Here is a 27,243-nt window from a genome sequence, read left to right as displayed (position 1 = left end):
GTGGAAAGTTCTCGAATCTAGAGCGGAACTGCAGGATTTATACATATAAACATACAATAGGGTAATGTAGCGGTTCACATAGCTGACTCTTATGACTCGTGTGGAAAGTTCTAGCATCTAGAGCAGACGTGCAAGATTTATACATGTAAACATACAGTAGGGTAATGTAGCGGTTCACATAGCTGACTCCTATGGATCTCGGGTGGAAAGTTCTAGACTCTAAAGTGGAACTGCAGGATTTATACATGTAAACATAGAGTAGGGTAGTGTAGCGGTTCACATAGCTGACTCCTATGGATCTCGGGTGGAAAGTTCTAGACTCTAAAGCGGAACTGCAGGATTTATACATGTAAACATAGAGTAGGGTATTGTAGCGGTTCACATAGCTGACTCCTACGGCTCTTGTGTGGAAAGTTCTAGCATCTAGAGTGGAACTGCAGGATTTCTACATGTAAACATACAATAGGTTAGTGTCGCGGTTCACATAGCAGCAAGGGTGTGGAGATGCAATGAAACGGCTGTGAACGTCGTCACGGACCCTTTGCTAGTGTAGTGGTTCACGTAGCTGACTTCCATGCAGACTGACTGACGTTTTATATAGCCTGTGTGGGAATTTGGACCATCTGGATGCATCTGTACGTTTCTGTAGGTAGGGGGCAGCACTAAAAAAAGACACCCTGAGGGAGTAGTGTAGTGGTTCACATGTTGGTAGTGAACCGTTGAAATGATTGTGAAAGGAATGCCGAGGGCTATTGCTCATGTAATTGTTCACATAGCTGGCAGGGCTATTCCAGTCCGGACTGGAATTTTAACAGACATCTATGCCAGTTGGGGGGGGGGGGGGGGGGTGTAGTGGTTCACACAGCTGCCTCAGATGAAACTCAGATGGGAAACTGCAGGTTGCGGATGCAGTTGATGTAGTCCGTACAGTAGTGGACGCCATCGACCGAGAACCTCCAGTTGGGCACCCTTGGTGGTAGTGTAGTGGTTCACATAGATATCTGACAGGAAATCTGACAGTGCTGGTGTAGTGGTTTACATACGCATTTGATAGCGGAAATACGATGTTTCTGTCAGTAGGGGGCACCACCTACAGTAAAGTGCTTAGTGTTGCAGCGTCGTCCTCGTCCCCCCTGTGGTAGAAAGTGGTATTGCCGAGAAAGCTGAGCCCATACGGACTACATGATGACTACCTTCTCACTGCATCAAAAAAGCCAATGTGAGGCCCCCGTGAGTGTCGTCTTTTTAAGAGTGGGAGCACTGTGACGTCGGTGGCGTCCACCCAGGGAGGGACAATGAGGGACGAGGAGGGACAAGGAGGGACATGAAGGACACAAGGCAGGGTGACTCATCCTACTTGATAATACCCAACTCCTGTTTGCCAAACACAAAAAGCAGCCCACATGAATAACAAGGAGGAGGAGGATTGTGATGATGATGATGACGAGGAAGGCTTTGTGTCTGTGATGCGGCGACACGAAGGCGGCGGTGATGGTCGCCATGGCGGCCAAACGGCCTCACCTGGGAAGAGTTCATGGCCGGAATAATGTCACACCTAGCAAATTATTCCGGCACCCAAACACAAACAATTGAATGGTGAGAAAAATAACCCGCCATGGGGTCAAAAAAAAAAAAGGTGCGAGTGCCAAAGTGAGAAACACGAATTATTTCCAATTCCGCATCAACGATAAGTTCCATCCATTTCTAATTTAGAATTATTCCACATTACTTTGTGTGTACTATATCTTGTATCATATTAGGAGCTTTTCAGATTTCACAAAAAGCTTCCTAAATAGCATATAAAAGGGCTTTAGTGACATATTGTAACCTAACTCCAATATTGCAAACCAAAATAACATCTGATTGCTTGAATATGATGGTTATTTCTAAATTCTGCTACATTTATCATTTCAGATTTCACCAAAAGCTTCTAAAATAGCATATTAAAGAGCTTTAGTGACGTATTGTGTGCCCTAACGCCAATATTCCCAACCAAAATAACATCTGATGGCTTGAATATGTTGGTCATTTCCATATTCTGCTAGATTTAACATTTGAGATTTCACAAAAGCTTCCAAAATAGCATTTTAAAGAGCTTTAGTAATGTATTATGTAACCTAACTCCAATATTCCCAACCAAAATAACATCTGATTGTTTGAATATGTTGGTTATTTCCATATTCTGCCACATTTATCATTTCAGATTTCACAAAAAGCTTCTAAAATAGCATATTAAAAGGGCTTTAGTGACGTATTGTGTGACCTAACGCCAATATTCCCAACCAAAATAACATCTGATGGCTTGAAAATGTTGGTTATTTCTATATTCTGCTAGATTTAACATTTGAGATTTCACAAAAGCTTCCAAAATAGCATTTTAAAGAGCTTTAGTGGCGTATTATGTAACCTAACGCCAATATTACCAACCAAAATAACATCTGATTGCTTGAATATGTTGGTTATTTCCATATTCTGCTAGATTTACCATTTCAGATTTCACCAAAAGCTTCCAAAATAGCATTTTAAAGAGCTTTAGTGACATATTATGTAACCTAACTCCAATATTCCAAACCAAAATAACATCTGATGGCTTGAAAATGTTGGTTATTTCTATATTCTGCTAGATTTAACATTTTACATTTCACAAAAAGCTTCTAAAATAGCATATTAAAGGGCTTTAGTGACGTATTGTGTGACCTAACGCCAATATTCCCAACCAAAATGACTCGGCCTGTCTTGTCATGACTTGGGACTGACTTCCTCCCATCTCGGTTATGTCCCACGTCCATTTTGGTTTTGGTCTAACCTTGTGGAACGTTCCACTGCATTAGTGAAGCTTACGCTACCCAATTAGAAAAAAATAAAAAAATCAGTGCTGTGTTCCTTTAATAGAATCTAGCAAGGATCGCTAGTAGTGAAAGGCGCAGCATGCAAATAGATGTAAATTGATGGCGTATGCGCCAGGGAAGCATTTCGCTCACATTTTCTTTGTGTTTTATGTTGTTACGGAACTAATTGCAGCAGAAATTGAAGGCGTCTGATGTAAACCCCCCCCTCGTTTCCCCTTAGCACTTTCCCCGGTCTAAAAGTGACAGCGGCAACAGTGCCTCGTAAGCCGCCACTGTAAACACAGAAGCTCAACACAAATGTCAACAGAAAGCCCCTGGAAGGCCACGGCGAGGCCTTTCTTTAATCCCGCCTCAAAACAGCGAAGCCTTCAGTGCTGCCGCCGCCTCAATGCATCTTTTGATTGCGGGAGTGGGGGGGGGGTGCTTCATTAGCATGCTTTGTTAAGGCGCTCAGGCAACCCGCAGATGCGCCGGTGGAGGCGGCGGTTGGGGCGTGGGAGAAGCTGGGTCGCTCACATGGCCAGGACTTCTCGCGGCGCCGACGCATTGCCGAGCATCTAAATGAAGGCGCTCGCTCCTTCCTAATTCTCGGATGGCAGCCGTGACCCACTTTCCGGCAAGACAGGTTCATGCAAACTTGATGATACGCTCGCAAGAGCCTGAGGTGAGCCTGGCAATATGGAGGCAGGATGGCAGGGCGGGGCCCGGGCGGGCCCCTATAGAGTGAGCGCCGGCTGGGTGGCGTCCTGACATTTGAGGGTGGAAAAACAACCCAATCTGAGAAGTTTTTTTTCCAAGCTAACTCCATTAGCGAGCGGTTTCATCTGACGGCTGGTCCATGATTCATTGATGAAGCCCGACGTGATATTAATCCACAATGGCAGCCATCAAAAATCCTACATTAGCAAGTTCTGCACACATTTCCCCTCTTTACATATTTCCCAGCTTTTTGAAAAGTCCGAACGCCAAGGTTGAGATTTTCATCGGATGTCCGGCTGCTTCTCATCACCATCACGCCAACGTCGCCACACCCCAGATGACCTTTCAAAAAACAAAACCTTTTCACACCAATTTTTCCCGGATCTATGGATACAAATATTGGCACGTTTGCGTCCGTATTTTTAGCATGTAGCCAAAGGTTGAACATCTTCCAAGATATACTTTTATCAACCTTTCATGACCTCTCGAAAAATATTCCAAATCCCACCGGGGCAGCCTCCAACTCTAATATTCCACACCATAATGACATCAGTGTTGAATATTTTTATATTCTGCAATATTCACCATTTTAGATTTCACCAAAAGCTTCTCAAATATCATTTCAAAGAGCTTTAGTGACGTATTATGCAACCTAACTCAAATATTTCAAACCAAAATAACATCTGATGGCTTTCATATGTTGGTTATTTCTATATTCTGCCAGATTTATCATTTCAGATTTCACCAAAAGCTTCCAAAATAGCATTTTAAAAGGGCTTTAGTGACGTATTGTGTGACCTAACTCCAATATTCCAAAACAAAATAACATCTGATGGCTTGAATAGGTTGGTCATTTCTAAATTCTGCTAGATTTAACATTTTCGATTTCACAAAAAGCTTCTAAAATAGCATTTTAAAGGGCTTGAGTGACATATTGTGTAACCCAACTCCAATATTCCCAACCAAAATAACATATGATGGCTCAAATGTGTTGGTTATTTCTATATTCTGCCAGATTTATCATTTCAGATTTCACCAAAAGCTTCTAAAATAGCATTTTAAAGGGCTTTAGTGACATTATGTAACCTAACTCCAATATTCCAAACCAAAATAACATCTGATGGCTGGAATATGTTGTTTATTTCTATATTCTACTAGATTTAACATTTTAGATTTCACCAAAAGCTTCTAAAATAGCATTTTAAAGGGCTTAAGTGACGTATTGTGGGACGTAACGCCAATATTCCAAACCAAAACAACATCTGATGGCTGGAATATGTTGGTTATTTCAAAATTCTGCTAGATTTAACATTTTAGATTTCACCAAAAGCTTCCAAAATAGCATTTTAAAGGGCTTTAGTGACATATGTAACCTAACGCCAATATTCCAAACCAAAACAACATCTGAACACTTGAATATGTTGGTTATTTCTAAATTCTGCTAGATTTAACATTTTAAATTTCACAAAAAGCTTCTAAAATAGCATTTTAAAGGGCTTTAGTGACGTAATGCCAATATTCCAAACCAAAACAACATCTGATGGCTTGAATATGTTGGTCATTTCTATATTCTGCTAGATGTATCATCTTACGTGATTTAAAAAAAAAGCTTCTAAAATAGCATATTAAAGAGCTTTAGCGACGTATTGCACGATTGGGTTATGTATGTTTCGGCCACTATAAACATGACTATAAACGCGTAGATGTGAAAAAGTGTATCGAGCGTGGGAATGATGAGATTTCAGCCAAGTAGCATCCGGGAGGAGGAGGCCTGCCATGACTCTGTGGGCCCCATAATTGACTCAGGCCCTCTAAACACATTATAATATTAAATGGCGCTTAAATCTCCAGTTGCGCTGGCGCTTTGTGAAGAGCTAATTAAGCGTATTGTCATCCTGCGCCATCCATTATACTTGATACTTATTTTGGCAAGCGCAAACTTTGTCTTTATTAAGATATTTGGAGGCCTGAAGAGTACTGCCAAGAGCTGAATTTAGATGTGCGATTGTGTCTGGTCGCCGTCCAAGATTGAATAATTAGAGTAAGTAAGCAGATGCTGTCTGTGTCATCTACAAATTAGCAAGTGTATTTTTTGATTGTTATTTTTAGATGCTCTGTTTAACTCTAAAAAAAAAAAAAAAAAAATCACATTTGCTGTATTTTCAGCTCCCACTCCCAAAAATCAATCAACACAATTCTAACGGGACAAAAGAGCCAATAGTGCAGCGTGATTGAACACACAAGGTTATTTTTATGTTCTACTACATTTACTTACTCTGATTTCACAAAAAGCTTTGAAAATATCATTCTAAAGAGCATCAGTGATGTATTTGTATGTCACTTAACTCAAATATTCCAAACTAATCCCGTCTGCTGGCGTGAATGTGTATTTTTATATATTCTGCTATATTTACCATCTTCAATTTCACCAAATGCTTCTCAAATATCATTTTAAAAGAGCTTCAGTGACGTATTACGTGACCTAACTCACATATTTGAAACCAAAACTGGAGCCTGCTGGGTTGAATATGTGGCTTATTTTTATATCCTGCTATATTGACCAACTTCAATTTCACCAAAAGCTTCTCAAACATAATTCTAAAGAGCTTTAGTGATGTACTATGTGACCCAACTCACATCTTTGAAACCAAAGTGTCATCTGCTAGGGTGAATATATAGAGATTATTCATATAGTCTGCTATTTTTGCCATCTTCGATTTCACCAAAAGCTTCTAAAATATAATTATAAAGAACTTTAGTGACATGTTACGTGACCTAACTCACATATACCAAACCACAATCCCATTTGCTGGGTTGAATATTTGCCTAATTTTTATTTCACCAAAAGCTTCTAAAATATAATTCTAAAGAGCTTTAGTGACATATTACGTGACATAACTCATATTCCAAACCACAATCCATTTGCTGGGTTGAACTCCAATATTCCCAACCAAAATAACATCTGATCGCTTGAATATGTTGGTTATTTCTAAATTCTGCTAGATTTAACATTAGATTTCACAAAAAGCTTATAAAATAGCATTTTAAAAGGGCTTTAGTGACGAATTGTGGGACGTAACGCCAATATTCCAAACCAAAATAACATCTGATGGCTTGAATATGTTTGTTATTTCTATATTCTGCTAGATTTAACATTTTAGATTTCACCAAAAGCTTCTAAAATATCATTTTAAAAGGGGTTTAGTGACATATTTTGTAACTTAACTCCAACATTCCCATCCAAAATAACATCTGATGGCTTGAATATGTTGGTTATTTCTAAATTCTGCTAGATTTATCATTTCAGATTTCACAAAAAGCTTCCAAAATAGCATTTTAAAGGGCTTTAGTGACATATGTAACCTAACTCACATCTTTGAAACCAAAGTGTCATCTGCTAGGGTAAATATGTAGAGATTATTCATATAGTCTGCTATTTTTACCATCTTCAATTTCACCAAAAGCTTCTAAAATATAATTCTAAAGAGCTTTAGTGACATATTACGTGACCTAACTCACATATTCCAAATATTGAATATGTGCCTAATTTTTTATATCCTGCTATATTTATTTACCATGTTAGATTTCACCAAAAGCTTCTATTATTATTATAATATCAAGCTTCTATATCATTTTAAAGCGTTTTAAACATTCCAAACCCCAGCCCTGTTCTCCGGTTTGAGCCTATAGTGCAGCGTGATGTTTTTTTTATATGAAGCAGCTAACTAAGGTTGACACCAGGCATGTTCTTCCATGAATAAACCATAACTGATCGGTGGCTTTGAATGATAAAAGTAGGAAAGGTCTTACCAGACGAGCTGAAGGAGCCTTGAAGGAAAGAACAAATTGGAATCTATTTAGTAAAAAACGGCGAGCAGAAGGTGGAATATATACACACCGACTCGGTCCATATAACAGTATCTTCATGCATTTATGCCATTTAAAACGTTGTAGTCGCCAGGAAATAGCCACTTCCCATCTGGAGTATATCTGCACCGGCTTAAGTGTCGGCCATTGTTAGCACGTTTTATCTTCCCAAGGATAAAACAAACCTCTGCAAGGACCTATTTGGCTTCTCCCATTTTGTAAGTCGCACACGTAATGATGCAATGTTAATGATGTGTGTGACTACAGATAAATCCCAGCGGGATTATTATGGGATGCGGCGTGATATTAGCGCTTTTTATTGCAGCGTTTCCACCGGGTATAAAGCAAATTGATGCAGGCCCTTTAACAAGGTTAGCGCTACAGAATATAAGGAGAGGGTGATGACGCCGACGTATCGGAAACAAATGTCTTGGTCAAAGAGCGCAGTCGACGGGTTGCGTCCACCAGGAACTGAAACGTGAAAAAGTAAATGAAATGAAAAGCGGGCGGATGACAGTCAAATGTTTAAAAGGGAGTTTAAAGGGAATTTAAGCCTCCAGACACAGATTCATTTTAGTCAGTAGGGGCCACCACAAAAACAATTGTCAACTATCTGCTTTGGGCCAAATTGCTATTGTGGGTAAAGGAAAATTGAACTTTTTACTCAATTTACTCCCTATTACTTATAGCTATTAGCTATTACATATTAGCTTTTAGATATCAGATATTACATATTAGATAGTAACTATTAGCTATTAGATATTAGCTCTTACATTTTAGATAGCTATTAGATATTAGATTTTAGCTATTAGCTATTAGCCATTTATTTTTAGCTATTAGATATTAGCTATTACCTATTAGTTGTTAGCTGTTAGCTATTACCTATTAGCTTTAAATATTAGCCATTTGTTTTTAGCTATTAGATGTTAGCTGTTAGCTATTAGCTATTAGCTTTAGATATTAGCAATTTGTTTTTAGCTATTAGATGTTAGCTATTAGCTTTAGATATTAGCAATTTGGTTTTAGCTATTACCTGTTAGCCATTTCCTATTACCTGTTAGCCATTTCCTATTACCTGTTAGCCATTTCCTATTACCTGTTAGCCATTTCCTATTACCTGTTAGCCATTTCCTATTACCTGTTAGCCATTTCCTATTACCTGTTAGTCATTTCCTATTACCTGTTAGCCATTTCCTATTACCTGTTAGCCATTTCCTATTACCTGTTAGCCATCCGGCTTTAAGATACTAGGTATTTGCACTATTTTATGAGCCACTTCCCTGCAAAATGTCCATTCTAAATGAGACCTATGATGCTTTTTCCACGTTTCTGTCCTATAAATGTAATTCCAATGTTGTATTCCCGTGTTAAAAGATGCCAACGTTTCAGATAATGAGGTCTGCACATTTGAAAATGAGGCCTGAAAAACATTTGGGATGACTCTGAGCACTCTGTGACATCACAATGAGCCGCACTTCCTTATATGGGCGTTCCCGATTACAAGTTGTAGCTCCAACGTTTTCTTAGTTGGTGTTCACTATTCAACTTCTATACCAGGTTGAAGTTTCCAAGCTAGCAAGTAAACACCTTAGGAGACGCTGACTACAGCCGGACTAGTAGAAATCACCAGAAGACAAACTGAAAATGGCTGCTTCCGTGCAAAATGGCCGATTTCCTGTTTGGAGGTGATGTTGATACTAGTGACCTGAAACATCTTCTATCCATCCACAATACACAGTTCAAGTCTGGAAGCAATCACGTGACGATTGACCAATAGGAATAGCCACATACGACCTAGCCTACTTCCTGGGCTCTTCAACTTGTACTGTATCAGGATCAGTGTTGACAGTTTGATCATAGGTAGCCTGTTAGTTACACTCAATGACAAATCAGTTATAGTTTAAAAAGTCAAGAAAGCTGCACTGTCTCTTTAAATGCCCCCTAAAAGTTACTTCCTGTTCTGGAGAATAGCAGCAAGAAAGAAACTATTTAGCTTGATGGTTAAGAAGAAGCATCAGTAGCGGAGGCGCTAATTGGAAAGTGCAAAAACAAACAACCTGTCTGACACTTCAGCTTCCCAATGAAAATGGCGTTTTTGTTTTGTTTTTTTTTTTACTTCAAGTGTAACATCAAGGCCATCTCCACTTCAAACCCCCATGCCTCCTACCGCATTTGGAAACAATCATTATCAGAACGGGTCGGTCCATTCCTCGGTCATCTGCTGTTCTCTCTCTCTCATATCGTGAGAGCAAATAGGCGACTTGTTAGCAAAAAAACACAGAACGGCCCCCGTCCTCGTACTCGGCGCTAGGCAAAAATCGACTAAGCAATGAGCATTGTGTCGCTCCGCATAAATTAGGCAAGAGCATGCCAGGAAACGTCCTTGGTCCGTCATCACGAGCGCTAACGATCCACTATGAATTATTTTTTTACGTATCAATTTTACATGACGCATACCCTTAAGACGGCGAGTATCTCCACAATGAAACCTCGCCTCGAAAAAAAAAAAAAAAAATCGGTGGAGCTTGTGGAATCTGAAACTTCAGAAAAAGTCCCACAGCTCTTTTTGGATGAAAGGATCATTTTTATTTCAGCATCTCAGAAATGAAAACACAAATGAAAAAAGGACCTGAAGCTCAGAGCTAAACATCCCCAATCAAACAGTAAGTGGAAAAAGTCAACAATGAAGGTACTGCTGTACCTAGAGTACTTGTTTAAACCGACAAGGACGCGACCGTCCAGCAAAAATAAAAACATGCTAATTTCACTAGCCTGGGGAACCTCACTCCATTCACTGGACAGTTAGTAATCATCAGTCGTATTCACGACAACGCAAATGAGCTGTTTCAATTCCAAGCCACTGCTTGGGGCCTGTATCCGCCCCGCATATCCACATAGCCGCCACTGCTTGGGGCCTGCATCCGCCCCGCATCCACTGCCCCCCCGAATGCATCACACCTTGTTAAAACGACAAAAAAAAACACATACATCCCCAATCAAACGGTAAGTGGAAAAAGTCAACAATGCAGGTACTGCTGTACCGAGAGTACTTGTTTAAACCGACAAGGATGCGAAAGTCCAGCAAAAATAAAACATGCTAATTTCACTACCCTGGGGAACCTCACTCCATTCACTGGACAGTTAGTAATCATCAGTCGTATTCACGAAGCAATTGAGCCGTTTCAATTCCAAGCCACTGCTTGGGGCCTGCAACCGTCCAGCAAAAATAAAACATGCTAATTTCACTAGCCCGGGGAACCTCACTCCATTCACTGGACAGTTAGTAATCATCAGTCGTATTCACGAAGCAATTGAGCCGTTTCAATTCCAAGCCACTGCTTGGGGCCTGCATCCACCCCGCATCCACATGGCCGCCACTGTTTGGGGCCTGCATCCGCCCCGCATCCACATGGCCGCCACTGCTTGGGGCCTGCATCCGCCCCGCATCCACATGGCCGCCACTGCTTGGGGCCTGCATCCGCCCCGCATCCACATGCCCCCCCCGAATGCATCACACCCAACCACACCTTGTTAAAAACGACAAAAAAAAAACATACATCCCCAAACGGTAAGTGGAAAGAGTCAACAATGCAAGTACTGCTGCACCTAGAGTACTTGTTTAAACCGACAAGGACGCGACCGTCCAGCAAAAATAAAAACATGCTAATTTCACTAGCCTGGGGAACCTCACTCCATTCACTGGACAGTTAGTAATCATAAGTCGTATTCACGACAACGCAAATGAGCTGTTTCAATTCCAAGCCACTGTTTGGGGCCTGCATCCGCCCCGCATATCCACATAGCCGCCACTGCTTGGGGCCTGCATCCGCCCCGCATCCACTGCCCCCCCTGAATGCATCACACCCAACCACACCTTGTTAAAAAACAACAAACCACACATTGATCGCACCCAGTTTCTGGAGCAACGGAAGTGACATTTGGAGACATAAATGAATCATTTGTTTGTGTCTTTTTGCCGCAGGTCAGAATCCTCGCTCGGAGCAGAAAACAAGAAAAACAAGACGGCCGCCGGAGCCCGACCGTGACACGCGCCATTAGCCTGGCGGGAGTCAATCGGATTAGGAGTTCCACTAAAAACACACACACAAAAAAAGAAACACTAATGACTACACCACTCTTTTTTTTCCCTTGAAACTTTGTATTTTTTTTTTATCTTAGCAGGGTGGACATGGGATGGAATGGTATGGGGGGGGGGGGTAAAAGATGCTAACAGGTTGCTGCCCAATGAATAAGTCATTAGGTGGTATAAGCTAGCCTTTTTTTTTATGCTCTTAAATCTGCAGCCTCTTGACTAAAAAAAAAAAAGGATGGGGTTGGGGGGAGGATGTGGATGCGGGTGCAGGGTACCCTCTAGTGGCGTGGGAAGACGATGGAGCAAAAGAAGTTGTCCATATATGAATATACTGTAAATATATAATATTAGTGTAGAGTTGGCTGTACTGTTTATGAATATAAGGAGTGTGTGTGGGGGGGGGGGGTTGACACTTTAGACGCAAATTAGACACATTCATGCACTTTTTTGGGGGTGATGTGGTCAGGATGGATGGAGGCTTTAAGACACCCCCCCCCCCCCCTCACACCCTCCCCCACACACAATCAAGTGTATTTGCGCGTAGAAACAACAAGTGCCTATTTGTTTGTTTGTTTTTTTGTACCACAACACACATCTGTCTCAAGTTTATATGTGTGTGTGGGGGGGGGGGGGTGTTACTGGTTGACCTCACTGCGCCATTTATTTCTGTTCCATTTGGCGCAATCTGTCGGAGCAGTTGGACGCGCGCTCGGATGCCGATGAGAGGCGCAGCATCCGAGATGGAGGAGGAGGAGGAGGATGGTGATGATGATGATAATGATGAGGCCTGCAGAGGTGCAACTTTAGGGACAAGCACCCCCCCCAGCCAACCAACCAACCACCCACTCACCCCCCCGCAGCCCCCCCACGCACGTACACATGCACCCATTTGGATCGCTGTTGTGCACAAAAGTGTCTGAAGCGCGCAAGTCCTGCGCCAAGGAGGAGCGCACACACACACACACACACACACACACACACACACACACGTACACGCACACACGTACACGCACACGGGTGTACTCACATGGACGTGATGTTCTTGAACAGGTCCGCTATGTCCACGCCGGTGCCGTTGCCGCCGGTGTCCTGCACGGCGAGCAGCGGGAAGAACCTGCCGCTGTCCGACTTATTGCAATAGATCTCGGTCTGCGAGCAGCTGCAGGTCGGCGGGCAGTCCAGCATGGAGCTCAGGTGGTCCCGGAAAAGGAGGCTGAGCAGGAAGAAAACCCTCCACCGGAAAATCCGCATCGAGTCGAGCCATAGATCCATGTCTGCTCCTGCTGCAGGAGAAGATCCTGAAGGTCCTTTCTTTCCGAGAGGATGAGGAGGAGGAGGAGGAGGAGGAGGCGGAGGAGTAGGAGGAGGATGGTGCGTGTGAACAGAGGATGCTCTGTGTAGTGTCCTTGCACCCCCTCACAAACAAGGCAAGCTAATCAAAAAAAAAAAAACCACCACACTCACACAGAAAATGAAAAATTAAAAAAAAAAATTAAAAAAAAAACGAGCATCAAGTGTAAAAAATCTCCCGTGGGTGGCAACAAACGTGCATGGTGGCTCCAGGACTGGACTGCATGCGAAGCCGTGCTCTCTTCTGCTCTCCTCGGCGGGCTGGAGCAGGACGACTGGAGCTCTGGATGGATGGATGGATGATGGAGAGAGAGAGAGAAAGAGAGAGAGAGAGACGCACCGAATGAGAAGTTGGGGCGTCAAGTCCCTCCCACCGGCTGCTGTCATACTGACACCTGCAGAAGCTGCATGCAGTCAAGTGTGATTACAGCTACACGCACGGAGGGACTGCTGCTGTGCACACATGCACACACACACACACACAGTGGCTCACAACAAAAGCAATGCATCGTCGACACAATTTCAATCATTGCGTGCAGTCTTCTCGACATAAAAGGACGAATATGAAGAAGGATTGTACGACATATGAGAAAAAGTGCAATTCCGGCAGAAATATACGTATGAAACACCAACAACAACAACAACAGGCCACGCAAGGAATCATCTGTTCCAGGGTCAAACCGGTACCACTGTATCCTTACGGTATTTGAAGTGTACACTCACATTTGTAGCTGCCCTTAAAGCTGCTTATTAAATCCTACCCCTCCATCTGGTACTTTTACAATCAGTAACTGTTACATTTGTTCACTTCCTGCTTTCCTAATATTTTTTTTAATTATTTTTTTTAATTAATTTTTATTTATTTATTTATTTATTTTGTCATGTACCGACGTATATGACCATACAATGACATAATGGGTACCATAGCAACTGCCAATATAGTGATATGACGAACTTTTTCAGTGCTTTGGTTCCGATTTTCTACAATAAAAGCTCTGATAAAACATTCCACTGTTCTCAAATATCTTAATTTTTATTTTTCTGCACATAAGATGAAAAATAAACAAATCAAGAATAAAGAAAATCACAGTAATAAATATAATAATAAAAACTTAAGAAACCACATATAGTTGGTGGGTAGACAAATTATTTTTTCAGATTAAAATGAACAAAGCATTATTAGAGCCCTGTAGACATGACAAAACACGACTATAGTCACATTTATACTCTTTTTATTTACAACATATTGCGCAACTGCAGGGTCTTGAGACACATGCTAACTCACAAACTAGAGGGCTAGCGACCTAAACGGTAGCCTTCAAGTTATTTCCTTTAAACTTAAATAGCCAAACACTTACCACTTCCACACGGATAGGGAGGATAACTATTAACCGTTATTTAACCTCTTAACATGAACATTAATCAAACGTAATAATTTTTTCTGGGTACATGATACCATACAGCATCCATATCAAACTTGCGTGGGCCGCACTAACATTAAACTTTCATATCAAGGCGGGGGGCCTAAAACTAGTGTCCTGCGGGCCACATTTGGCATTTTACCATGATGAGCTAGCAATTGGCCACCTTAAATACCCTTTCCCATGATGGGCTTCACTTTTTTGCCACAAGAGTCGATGGCTACTTGTGGATTACGCATCTTCTATATGTAAGCGTCATTCAAGTGTAAAAAGAAGTTAAACAAACAGGAAAAAACAGATTTGTTTGAGAATGTTGAAAGTTGTGTGTGTGTGGTAATAATCTGTGGTGTTTAAGTAGCGAGTGGAGGATTAAGGGTGTCTGATGAGACGATTGAGGAGGAAGCATGACGGGCGGTTTTGGTGTAGAAATGTGATTACGGAGGCAGCTTTGCCTATCTGGGATCAGATTAAACTGCATTGTTATTCTTTGTGCCACGGCGTTGTCTTAACGCATTTGAAGCATCAAAAAAATAAATAAATAAATAAAGCGTTTCCCGGGCAGAGAAGAGGCGCTAAGTTGAGCGAAAAGGCCACTTCCTGCGCTCCGCTGTTCATTCAGCAGCTAATAAAAATGGAGCCAATAAAATTAAAATGCTGGTAAAATATGAAAGAGAGACGAGGATACCTGAGCCAAGTATCCACTCAGCGGATGACATGTTTGACTTTATTATTGACTTTTATTATTTGACACCTTTTTCATTAACCCACACTTTCACGCCGCAGGCGGGAGCAAACAACTCATAAACGGTTAACTTTGCCCGGCAAGGTCGTTTGTCGTCGGGACACTTCCTAAAAACAGATGTCCCCCCTCAAATCAATGAAATTTGGACCGGTTTCAGCAGCATAAAGTACCTTGCAATTATATCCACAAATACCACTACTTCTGGGTATCATGTACCCAGAAAAAATTACTACATTTGATTAATGTTCATGTTAAAGGTTAAATAACTGTTAATAGTTATCCTCCCTATCTGTGTGGAAGTGGTAAGTTTTTGGCTATTTAAATTTAAAGGAAATAACTTGAAGGCTACCGTTTAGGTCGCTAGCTCTCTAGTTTGCGAGTTAGCATGTGTCTCAAGACCCTGCAGTTGCGCAATATGTTGTAAATAAAAAAGTATAAAAGTGACTATAGTCGTGTTTTGTCATTTGGACAATGAAATTTGGACCCGTTTCAGCAAGTACTACCTTGCAATTACATCCACAAATACCACTACTTCATTAAATACCTTCAGTCCAGTGCTAATCTTCCTCATTAGCGAGACATAGCATGCCAGAATAATTCACAATAAATAAATCAGCCTTCATTATGCTACACCTGCTTTAAAGCGGCCCCCTTTTGTTACTTCATTTCGACCAAAAACATTCCCTTAATTAGCTCAAACGCAACACTTTTGATAGCAATTAGCAACATGCTAGCCATCAGATCGATGTCCCAGAAAAAATTACTACGTCTGATTAATGTTCATGTTAAAGGTTAAGTAACTGTTAATAGTTATTCTCCCTATCCGTGTGGAAGTGGTAAGTTTTTGGCTATTTAAGTTTAAAGGAAATAACTTGAAGGCTACCGTTTAGGTCGCTAGCTCTCTAGTTTGACCCTGCAGTTGCGCAATATGTTGTAAATTAAAAAAGTATAAATGTGACTATAATCTTTTTTTTGTCATTTGGACAATGAAATTTGGACCGGTTTCAGCAGCATAAAGTACCTTAAGTAATTGGCTCAAACGCAACACTTAGCGTTTTTGGATAGCAATTAGCACCATGCTAGCCATCAGATCGAGGTCCCAGAGAGCCAACATTAGCCATCTACTCGCATGGTTTTTGGAAACCGTGTGGAGAAGCAGAATGCATGATTGTGCTTTGGACTGGCAATAAGCATTCCGCATGACTGATTGGAGTCAGGAAATTAACTTTTAAACTCAATTTTTTGCAATTTTGTGCTTGAGTGTACCTAAAATGAGTACAAAAACAACACCAAACATCAGCTACCACCCAGGGTAGCAATTAGCATCATACTGGTTAGCCGATCGAGGCCTGCCATTAGCACTCTATCCTTTCCGCACAAATGACTTGAATCTTGAAATAAACTTTTTGGAACTTCTTTTAACTCAATTTATGTAAACCAAGTGATCTAAAACAACAAATTCAACACAAGACATGAATTAGCGTCCTGGGTCATATTTAGCAACATGCTAGGTAGCAGACTGGGGTCCAGAAAGTCATTATTAGCCATCTAGCCTGCACAGGCTAACATTTTTAGAATAAAAATGTAAAACAAGTGATGGAAAACAACAACAAATTCAACACAAGACATGAGTTAGCATCCTGGCTCGTATTTAGCAACATGCTAGGTAGCAGACTGGGGTCCAGAAAGTCATTATTAGCCATCTAGCCTGCACAGGCTAACATTTTTAGAATAAAAATGTAAAACAAGTGATGGAAAACAACAACAAATTCAACACAAGACATGAGTTAGCGTCCTGGGTCATATTTAGCAACATGCTAGGTAGCAGACTGGGGTCCAGAAAGTCATTATTAGCCATCTAGCCTGCACAGGCTAACATTTTACAATAAACTTTTTAAAACTCAATTTATGTAAAACAACAAATTCATAGGTAGTGTGCATTTCATAGGTACACAATGAGGCGGGGTGGCTAAGCAAAGCTAATTTTAGCAACACTTAGCAGTTCTGTTCAATCTACAATATATGAAATGGGCACTACCTATGAGCATTTCATATGTACACAATGAGGCTGGGTGGCTAAGCTAAGTGAAGCTAATTTTAGCAACACTTACCAGTCCCGTTCAAGCTACAATATATAAAATGCGCGCTACCTATGATCATTTCATAGGTACACAATGAGGCTGGGTGGCTAAGCTAAGTGAAGCTAATTTTAGCAACACTTAGCAGTTCCGTTCAATCTACAATATATGAAATGCTCATAGGTACCGCAGCAGTGGTAGTTGGTGCCTATAATGCATTTAAATGCAGCAGTGTTAAAACATATTGTTGTGTTTGAACTCCATTTGAAAGCCTACCTGTGCAGCAAGTGTTTCCCCATGTGTCTTTTAGTGAGCGTCTTCCTGTTGGCTATTTATTGGTTAGTGTGTGTCATGTGATCAAGGAGCGATATCCTGATTGGGTGCACAGAATCACAAGAGTCAACCCTCATGATTTAAATCACCTGGTTGCTGGGTGTTGTATATCAAACATTCTATTTATACTTTCTATGTATATGCACCTATAATTATATGAAAGGGTATTAAATAAATATATAGTGTACAAGTATATATAAATAAATTATGTCAACAATTTCACTTGGGTTACACCTGTGTCTCATTCGAAGATTTTCACTCACTAACGCAGGTAGAGATGCACACAACGGAAGTATTTGTAGAGATTGTTTACGTGAAGTCAACATGCCCGGAAAGGAGTAGGAAGAAGCACAGCCTATTAAAAATAAATTAAATTCAATTAAAAATAATTAAATAAAATAAAAAATAATTAAATTAAATTAGAAATAATTAAATTAAACTAAAAATAATTACATTAAAAATAATTAAATTAAATTAACAATGATTAAAGTAAATTAAAAATAATTAAAATAAATTAAAAATAATTAAATTAAATTAAAAATAATTAAATTAAATTAAAAATAATTAAATATAATTAAAAATAATTATTATCTGTTATTTATTTGTCATGATATTACAACTTTCAAACAATGGGATATTTTTTATACGCTATATTATTTTTCCTCATATTACAATTTCAACTTTTTTCCCTCTTAATATTACAAGTTTGTAATTAATAATTACAATGAGACTTTTTTGGGTAATATTTTAACTTTATGCCCTTAATAGTTTTAAATTTTCCAAATATTTCAGTTATGACTTATATTATTTTATAATAATTTCCTCCTGTCTAAGTAATAATAACCAGACATTCTCATAGTATTTTTTAAAATAACATATTTAAAGTGTGTTAAAATGATATTATATTTTATAAATTATATTTATTCCTGTAAAATGTCAACCTTTTTCTCTTAAGTATGACTTTGGGGGGGGCGGCTGTCACCCGTCGCCGCCACTCGCTGTGGGAAGGCCAACCTCGTATTGAAACATCTGGTGCCTTCAATTGTTTCCCGTCATGCCAAGCCTATCAACTGCCGTCCGGGACGGAGGGATCGTGTCTGAGTGCGGGAACCGTCACGGGGGTCCTTGCCCCTGCATGAAGGGCCACATGCGGCAGAGGAGCAGGGAGCTGCTGAAGGCTAATTAGCAGGAAGTCGTGTTGTGGCGTGTCTTCAAACAGACTTTGGAAGATGACATGGTCTCAGATGCGGCGCGCTGGAGAAAACAGGCACAGATCAACTGGAGCTTCTTCCCCGACATGATGCCTCTTTGCTGGGGTGTTCGCAGAGGTAGCACGCTGGCCGTTTTGTTGTTGGAGCAAAGACGCTTTGCTCGTATTCGATATTCATGCAAACGCGCTGTTGGAAAGTCAAAGTGGCGTGGACTAAATCTGGCCAAACACTCCAACCGCGTGACTGAACGCCATCGGGTGTACGTGTAAGCGGCTCGGGGTGTCCATACACAAAAGGTTATTTTTGCATTGCTGGCAACCCGACGTCACCCAACAGACATGTAGGTGATCAAGTGTTTTCCACAGAAACTGTTACATTTGTTCACTTCCTGCTTTCCATAATACAGTTTGTTTTTTTTTGTTTTTTTTAATATATTTTTTTAAATATCTTTGTAATGAAAATTTTTTATCATTTCATATTCCAGGTATTCCCCAAAAAACATGTTTTTGATATCATGCCGTTCCCATTTTTAACTTATCTTTTATACATTTTAAGAAATTTTAGTTTTTGTGTTACTACCCCAACCTTCCATAAGTGGGTCAAAAATGACCCGGTCAGGTAGTTTTCTTGAAATATCTTCATAATGAAAACATTTTATCATTTCATATTCCAGGTATTCCTAAAAAACATTTTTTGATATCATGCCATTCAAATTTTTAAATCACTTTTTATACATTTTAAGAAATTTTTGTTTTTGTGTTACTACCCCAACCTTCCATAAGTGGGTCAAAAATGACCCGGTCAGGTTGTTTTCTTGAAATATGTTCGTAATGAAAAATTTTTTATCATTTCATATTCCAGGTATTCCTCAAAAAACATATTTTTGATATGATGCCGTTCACATTTTTAACTTATCTTTTATACATTTTAATAAATTTTTGTTTTTGTGTTACTACCCCAACCTTCCATAAGTGGGTCAAAAATGACCCGGTCAGGTTGTTTTCTTGAAATATGTTCGTAATGAAAATTTTTTATCATTTCATATTCCAGGTATTCCTCAAAAAACATATTTTTGATATGATGCCGTTCACATTTTTAACTTATCTTTTATACATTTTAAGAAATTTTTGTTTTTGTGTTACTACCCCAACCTTCCATAAGTGGGTCAAAAATGACCCGGTCAGGTTGTTTTCTTGAAATATCTTTGTAATGAAAATTTTTTATCATTTCATATTCCAGGTATTCCTCAAAAAACATATTTTTGATTTTTTAACTTACCTTTATGCAACACACAATGGATCCTCACATTTTCTATTGTTGTACGGGGTCATTTTCTTTTTCAAAGATGTTAAAAAGTGAAAAATTAAGATGTTTCTAACATGAAATTATTCTTGTGTGGTCCTAAATATAATACTAAATATCATACAAGTGATTATTTTTAACCAAAATTGGCATAAAATCGCATTGATTCTAGTATGGCTCATTTTTGACCCACTTATGGAAGAGTGTAGGGTCCAGTCACTCGTGCATCTAAGGGTTAAGCGCATTATACCCCCCTCCCTGTGTGAGAAGAGGGTGTACACCTTAAGCGCATTTAGCACTCAGACCCAATAAAGCTAGCAAGCATGTGCTGGAGGAGTGGTCGTCGTGTTAAAATTGCTATTTTTTCCAATTCCCCCCCCCAAAAAGCCACCATGGTACAGCCCACCAGGGGGTAGAGCGACGGAGAAAGCCCCCTCATGCAGCAAATCCAGAGCTAACATGGCTCCCAGGCTCCTGGTGTTAATCAAGGAACGTTCCCGCCGGTGTGCTAAACAGCATATTCCTCACGTTCCCGGTCGCCACAGCTCTTCCAGCAGCTGTTTATTTATAACCTCCCCCAGCCCATGTGCACACCTCACATTTGAAGTCATCCCTCCTTTATCACGGTTCGGTCCGGAACCAATTAACCGTCTTAAGTGAATTTTCCTTGCAAATGGAATATTTTGATAGTTAGAGCATTGAAAATGTCTATATGACCTTTGAAAGTGATCGCTAAATACAAACTAACAACCCTATATTTAAGATTCCTATGTGTTGCTAGAAATGTGTTCCCAAGGGACTGGTCGCCAGCCAATCACAGGGCACATATAGACAAACAACCATTCACACTCACATTCATACCTATGGACAATTTGGAGTTGCTAATTAACCTAGCATGTTTTTGGAATTTGGGAGGAAACCGGAGTACCCGGAGAAAACCCATGCATGCACGAGGAGAACATGCAAACTCCACACAGAGATGGCCGAGGGTGGGAATTGAACCCTGGTTTCCTAGCTGTGAGGTCTGCACGCTAACCACTCGACCGCCGTGCCGGTGCCCCAGTCGTTGTATGCAAATGCAAGCCAAGCCAACATTTTTACAAATAACCCAAAAAATTATCTCACCGGGTCAGATGTTTTAGTGAAACAAAATGGGGCTTAAAAGCCATCCCTGAGGAACACCGTTTTCATTTTGTGACGAGGTGAATGAGGCAATGAATTACTAATCCAATTTCTGGAATTTCAGTAATTTAGGATGAGGTAAAATAAATATTTCTTAAGAACAACATCAGAGTTGGTGGCACGGCGGTCGAGTGGTTAGCGCGCAGACCTCACAGCTAGGAGACCAGGGTTCAATCCCACCCTCGGCCATCTCTGTGTGGAGTTTGCATGTTCTCCCCGTGCATGCGTGGGTTTTTTGCCGGGTACTCCGGTTTCCTCCCACATTCCAAAAACATGCTAGGTTAATTAGCGACTCTAAATTGTCCATAGGTATGAATGTGAGTGTGAATGGTTGTTTGTCTATATGTGCCCTGTGATTGGCTGGCGACCAGTCTGGGGTGTACCCCGCCTCTCGCCCAAAGACAGCTGGGAGATTGGCTCCAGCACCCCCGCGACCCTCGTGAGGAAAAGCAGTAGAAAATGAATGAATGAATGAAAATGTGTCTTAAAAGCCATCCCTGAGGAACACCATTTTAATTTTGTGATGAGGTGAATGAGGCAATGAATTGCTAATCCAATTTCTGGAATTTCCAGTAATTTAGAATGAGGTAAAATAAGTATTTCTTAAGAACAACATCAGAGTTGGGTCAGCGACTTTTGAGGCTTCAGGTTTAACAAAAGAACCCTGGAGCTTCTGAAGATGGCCGAGATAGCTTAGCAGGTCAAATTGGATTGGGAGCCGGTTTTCCTTTTAGTTTAGATTTGAAATGAAATGTACTCCCGCTCTGTAGGACGCTGTTTCTCAGCACAGAGATCATCGGATGAGATAAAAGCGGGTACCATGTCAGAAATATGATGGAGATTTGGGATGAAGAATGAAGAGGAGGAATGGGATGGACGTCCACTCTCCAAAAAACATACACATCTTCTATGACAGGGGTCTCAAACTCAATTTACCTGGGGGCCACTGGAGCTAAGGTCTGGGTGAGGTTGGGACGCATCAGGGTTTAAAAAAAAAACAAAAATAATTTTTTTATTTACAGTTTTATTCCAAATAATTTCCTGCATTTTTTTTATACCCAGCGTCATAAGCATGTAGCTTCACCGCTAATCCAATGTCGGAGTTGTTGATTCATTCATTTGCTGGAGCCTATCCCAGCTGTCTTGGGAGGCGAGAGGCGGGGTACACCCTGGACTGGTCGCCAGTCAATCACAGGGCACATATAGACAAACAACCATTCACACTCACATTCATACCTATGGACAATTTGGAGTCGCTAATTAACCTAGCATGTTTTTGGAATGTGGGAGGAGAAAACCCACGCATGCACGGAGAGAACATGCAAACTCCACACAGAGATGGCCGAGGGTGGAATTGAACCCTGGTCTCCTAGCTGTGAGGTCTGCGCGCTAACCACTCGTCCGCCGTGCCGCCCGGTTAGCTAACTCCAGGCGCTTTATTTCAGCTAAGCTAAGCTGTTTGTTTTGTCCAAATCAATAAATAAGACGGGTGGCACAGCGGTCTAGTGGTTAGCGCGCAGACCTCACAGCTAGGAGACCAGAGTTCAATTCCACCCTCGGCCATCTCTGGGTTGTTTGTCAACCAACAACCAAATGGTTGTTTGTCTATATGTGCCCTGTGATTGGCTGGCCACCAGTCAAGGGTGTACCCCGCCTCTCGCCCGAAGACAGCTGGGATAGGCTCCAGCAACCCCCCCCCGTGACCCTCGTGAGGAAAAGCGGTAGAAAGTGGTTAGCCTCACGGCTAGAAGACCCAAGTTCAATCCCACCCTCGGCCATCTCTGTGTGGAGTTTGCATGTTCGGGACCCTCGTGAGAAAAAGCGGTAGAAAATGAATGAATGAATGAATGTGTTAGCTAACCCGAGCTAGCAGGTCCTCCCGGTAAGAAGCGCTGGAACCGGCCTCCAGACTGTATCATGGTATAGGCGGGGCAAAATGGCGTCACTTGTGCTGACATAAAAAAAAATGTAAAAATCAAGGCGGGGGCCTCAAACTAGCATCCTGTGGGCCGCATTTGGCTCGCGGGCCGCAAGTTTCAGACCTATGTTCAATGAGCTGAAATGAAAAGGTGCCTTTTATTGTGGCCAGCCGAGGCACAGCTGTGCAATATTGATGCTGTGTAATCAGCTTCCTGTGAGTGAGACGGATTATCTCCAACTAACGCAGATCTGAGAACAGTATTTCAGCTACGGCGTCAAGATGATGCCTTGCTCAGTACGGCAGAATGAATGAAAAGCTCTTCTAACTCAAGACTTGATGTGATGCGACTGTGCTGCGGCCAAGCAGAAGTGAAAGAAACGACCAAACCCCCCTGCCCCCAACCAACCACCCACACCGGCAGCCCCCAGCTGCTATAGTGCAATATAGGGTTAGCCATGCTGGCGCTGTTTGCACACGCTGCTCAATTAGTCAAGGTGTATTACGCCGTGTCATCCGGATGACGCGAGGTGTACACCCTGCAGCGTCTTCTCGCACGGGGAGGGGGGATAGGGGGGATAATCCCCCAGGCAAGACCACAACAATCACGTGACCCAGCTCGCTTGAATCCTCGCACCACGGGGACCAAAGGTAAGGCTAAAAATCTACGCCATCCATCCACGCCACGCCTACGTGTCGCGTGGATGCAAATGGAAGCGAGTGGATTTGAAGCAAAGCTCGGGTGATGAATCCACGTTTGATCACATGCAGGCGGGGTCCTCTGATGTTTAAGGGAAAACGACAGCTCAGACAAGCATGACCGGATGTACGCTTTAGTCACAAGCTAACTTTAGTTCCTGGGTGACCGTGATGGACGGAGGAGGAAGCTGTGATGATACAACAAGCCGACGAGCAAAATAAGTGTACGATAATAAGGGAATTATGACATCATTACGATAAAAAAAAAATTTGCAAAAGAAAGCTAACAAAAAACCTCGTCAACCACCTGAACCGCTAGCAAAACGTTAGCCAGAGACCAGGTCCCTTCAACATCCTGGTCTTGGACGTTGAAAGACATAGATTTGTTGCTATTTTCGATCACGGTTCAGCACTTAGACCCTTAGACTCCATATTGGAGCAAAAAAAGGAGACCACAATTGAAGGACAATGTTGTGGACGAGGTAGCACGTACCAACATGAAGGCGGTATCAGGGGGTTTTAGGATGCTAGCCTTCGAGCACAGCCACCTAATAACTAGGTAGATTCAGGACATTGTCTGCCTTCAAATGTGGCCTCCAAAATATATACGACCCATTCATTCAGCTTGTTTATTTACCATCCTCACCAGGCAGAAATTCAGCCTTCTGACTTCAAATGCGGCCTCTCAAGTATGTAGCACCTTAATTTGACTTCTAATTTACCAACATCACCACTCGGTAGAGCAACTACACTCTAATTTGTGGAATTGGTGGACATTTGGACAGCTTTTGAGTGAAGGTTGGGCGTCATCTGTCTTCAAATGCGGCCTCCAAAGGATATAACCCTTTCATTTAGCTCGTAATTTACCAACATCACCACTCGGTAGAGCAACTACACTCTAATTTGAGGAATTGGTGAACATTTAGACAGCATTTGAGTAGAGTTTGGGTATCATCTGTCTTCAAATGCGACCTCCAAAGGATATAGCCCTTTAATTTAGCTTGTAATTTACCAACATCACCACTAGGTAGAGCAACTACACTCTAATTTGAGGAATTGGTGGACATTTAGACAGCATTTGAGTGAAGGTTGGGCGTCATCTGTCTTCAATTGCGACCTCCAAAGGATATTTGAACCCTTTAATTTACCTCGTAAATTACCAACATCACTACTAGGTAGAGCAACTACACTCTAATTTGTGGAATTGGTGAACATTTAGACAGCCTTTGAGTGGAGTTTGGGCGTCTTATGTCTTCAAATGTGACCTCCAAACGATATAACCCTTTAATTTAGCTTGTAATTTACCAACATCACCACTAGGTAGAGCAACTACACTCTAATTTGAGGAATTGGTGGACATTTAGACAGCATTTGAGTGGAGGTTGGGTATCATCTGTCTTCAAATGCGACCTCCAAAGGATATAACCCTTTAATTTAGCTCGTAATTTACCAACATCACCACTAGGTAGAGCAACTACACTCTAATTTGTGGAATTGGTGAATATTCGGACAGCCTTTGAGTGGAGTTTGGGCGTCATATGTCTTCAAATGCAGCCTCCAAAGGATATTTGAACACTTTAATTTACCTCGTAAATTACCAACATCACTACTAGGTAGAGCAACTACACTCTAATTTGTGGAATTGGTGAACATTTAGACAGCATTTGAGCGGCGTTTGGGCATCATCTGTCTTCAAATGCGACCTCCAAAGGATATAACCCTTTCATTTAGCTTGTAATTTATTAACATCACCACTCGGTAGAGCAACTACACTCTAATTTGTGGAATTGGTGAACATTTAGACAGCCTTTGAGTGGAGTTTGGGTATCATCTGTCTTCAAATGCGACCTCCAAAGTATATAACCCTTTCATTCAGCTTGTAATTTACCAACATCACCACTCGGTAGAGCAACTACACTCTAATTTGTGGAATTGGTGAACATTTAGACAGCATTTGAGTGGAGTTTGGGTATCATCTGTCTTCAAGTGCGGCCTCCATAGGATATAACCCTTTAATTTAGCTCGTAATTTACCAACATCACTACTAAGTAGAGCAACTACACTCTAATTTGTGGAATTGGTGAATATTCGGACAGCCTTTGAGTGGAGTTTGGGCGTCATCTGTCTTCAAATGCGGCCTCCAAAGGATATAACCCTTTAATTAAGCTTGTAATTTACCAACATCACCACTAGGTAGAGCAACTACACTCTAATTTGTGGTAATGGTGAACATTCGGACAGCCTTTGGGTGCATTTTGTTCGGCCTTGAGCTTCCACGCCGCATCGCCACAGGTTGGAGCAACTGCGACGGTGTATTGTAACGTATCAGATGATGCGGTGTTCTACAGGCGACTGAATTTCTTAGGGCGATCATCATCATCACAATGCCGAGGGTGCCTGGGCGCTAAGATGGACGCCCCGCGTGCATCTGCCAGAATCCTCCATCCAGCTGCTGAGATGGGTTGCCAGACTCTTGTGTCTGCCGTCAGCCAAACGAGGCGAGCGCGTTTGGCAGCGACCGTGCCGACGCATAATATTCTTATCAATTATTCACTGGCTATTTTGAATGTTTTTGTGACTGTTCAATCCCTCAGGAGGGTCTATTTGTTCGACATATCCACGCTAGCGCCCGACTGATGACTTGCCAGGTCGGCGGCGTGTGGAGTTGTCAGGCGGCGGCATTTAGGGGCACTTTCCATTGTGCGGCGCTGACAGCCCGGTGGACAGTTCAGCATCCAGGTGGCCGACATCAACGCAGCGACGGCAGGGTCACTTTGATGACCTTGAGAAAATAACCAAGTCGGACCCCATTTGTTTCCTGTCTCTGTTCCCCCGAGGACTCAAAGAGAAAGACATTTCCAAGCCGTCCCGCTTGACTGAGTTCCGGCTCACTTAGAGGTCCGCCGCTCTCGCCTGGCTTCCTCCGAGCTTTGTTCACACTTCCACAAGCGGCGCCGCCACCAGACGCGGCAATTCCAGCGGGGGCCTGGAAATGGAAGAACAAGAGCACGCTGGGAGAGAGGACACAGAGAAAAAAAAAGATTGTTCTTGCTCACTATCGTGTAAGTGGAAGAGCGTGAACTCGGACTTTGAGTTCAGTTGGCGTTGAAAAGAAATAGCGTTCTTCTTCCATACATCAACAGGATTCTTTACAGTCCATCCTTTCAAAACAGACGCATGTGAGGCAGGCGGGTACCTTCAACGATGCTATGCTATGCTATACACTACGCTGTGTTATAATGAACTATACTATGCTAAGCGATGTTGTTATGCTATAATTATATTATGTTTTCTTTATTAAATCATCCTTGTACCACAGATTTTCTTTCCCTAATACTGTCTTTTTATCTATAATATTATTATTAATATTATGTATTTATTGTCATTTTATTTTCATTTTTATTTCATTTTCCTCACAAAATTTTCCAAAAAATTACAATTTGTTTCCAAATAATTTTTTGTTTCTCAAGTGAATAAAAAAATTGTTTTTTTTAATGTA

The 27,243-nt window shown here is 41.5% G+C and overlaps 1 protein-coding gene across 3 annotated transcripts in view; it reads right to left on the bottom strand.

Moving 5' to 3' along the window:
• ntrk3b (neurotrophic tyrosine kinase, receptor, type 3b) overlaps positions 1-17,409 on the bottom strand; it is a 244,882-nt gene extending 227,473 nt beyond the window's left edge. For 2 of the 3 annotated variants that reach the window (XM_058078820.1, XM_058078822.1), the window contains exons 1-2: positions 17,376-17,409; positions 12,536-13,141 (exon numbers count right to left, since the gene is read on the bottom strand). In XM_058078820.1, coding sequence (XP_057934803.1) covers positions 12,536-12,780 — 245 coding nt within the window. In that variant the 5' untranslated portion in view covers positions 12,781-13,141; positions 17,376-17,409. Of the gene's footprint in view, positions 1-12,535; positions 13,142-17,132; positions 17,152-17,375 lie in introns of those variants that run through there. The other variant, XM_058078821.1, reaches the window with a different exon arrangement.
• Positions 17,410-27,243: the final 9,834 nt, after the last annotated feature.

The sequence above is a fragment of the Doryrhamphus excisus genome, chromosome 7, assembly GCF_030265055.1.
Source record: "Doryrhamphus excisus isolate RoL2022-K1 chromosome 7, RoL_Dexc_1.0, whole genome shotgun sequence".
Classification (NCBI taxonomy): Eukaryota; Metazoa; Chordata; class Actinopteri; order Syngnathiformes; family Syngnathidae; genus Doryrhamphus; species Doryrhamphus excisus.
The sequence above is the reverse complement of the archived record's forward strand: the minus strand, read 5'-3'. Positions and strand labels throughout refer to the sequence as shown.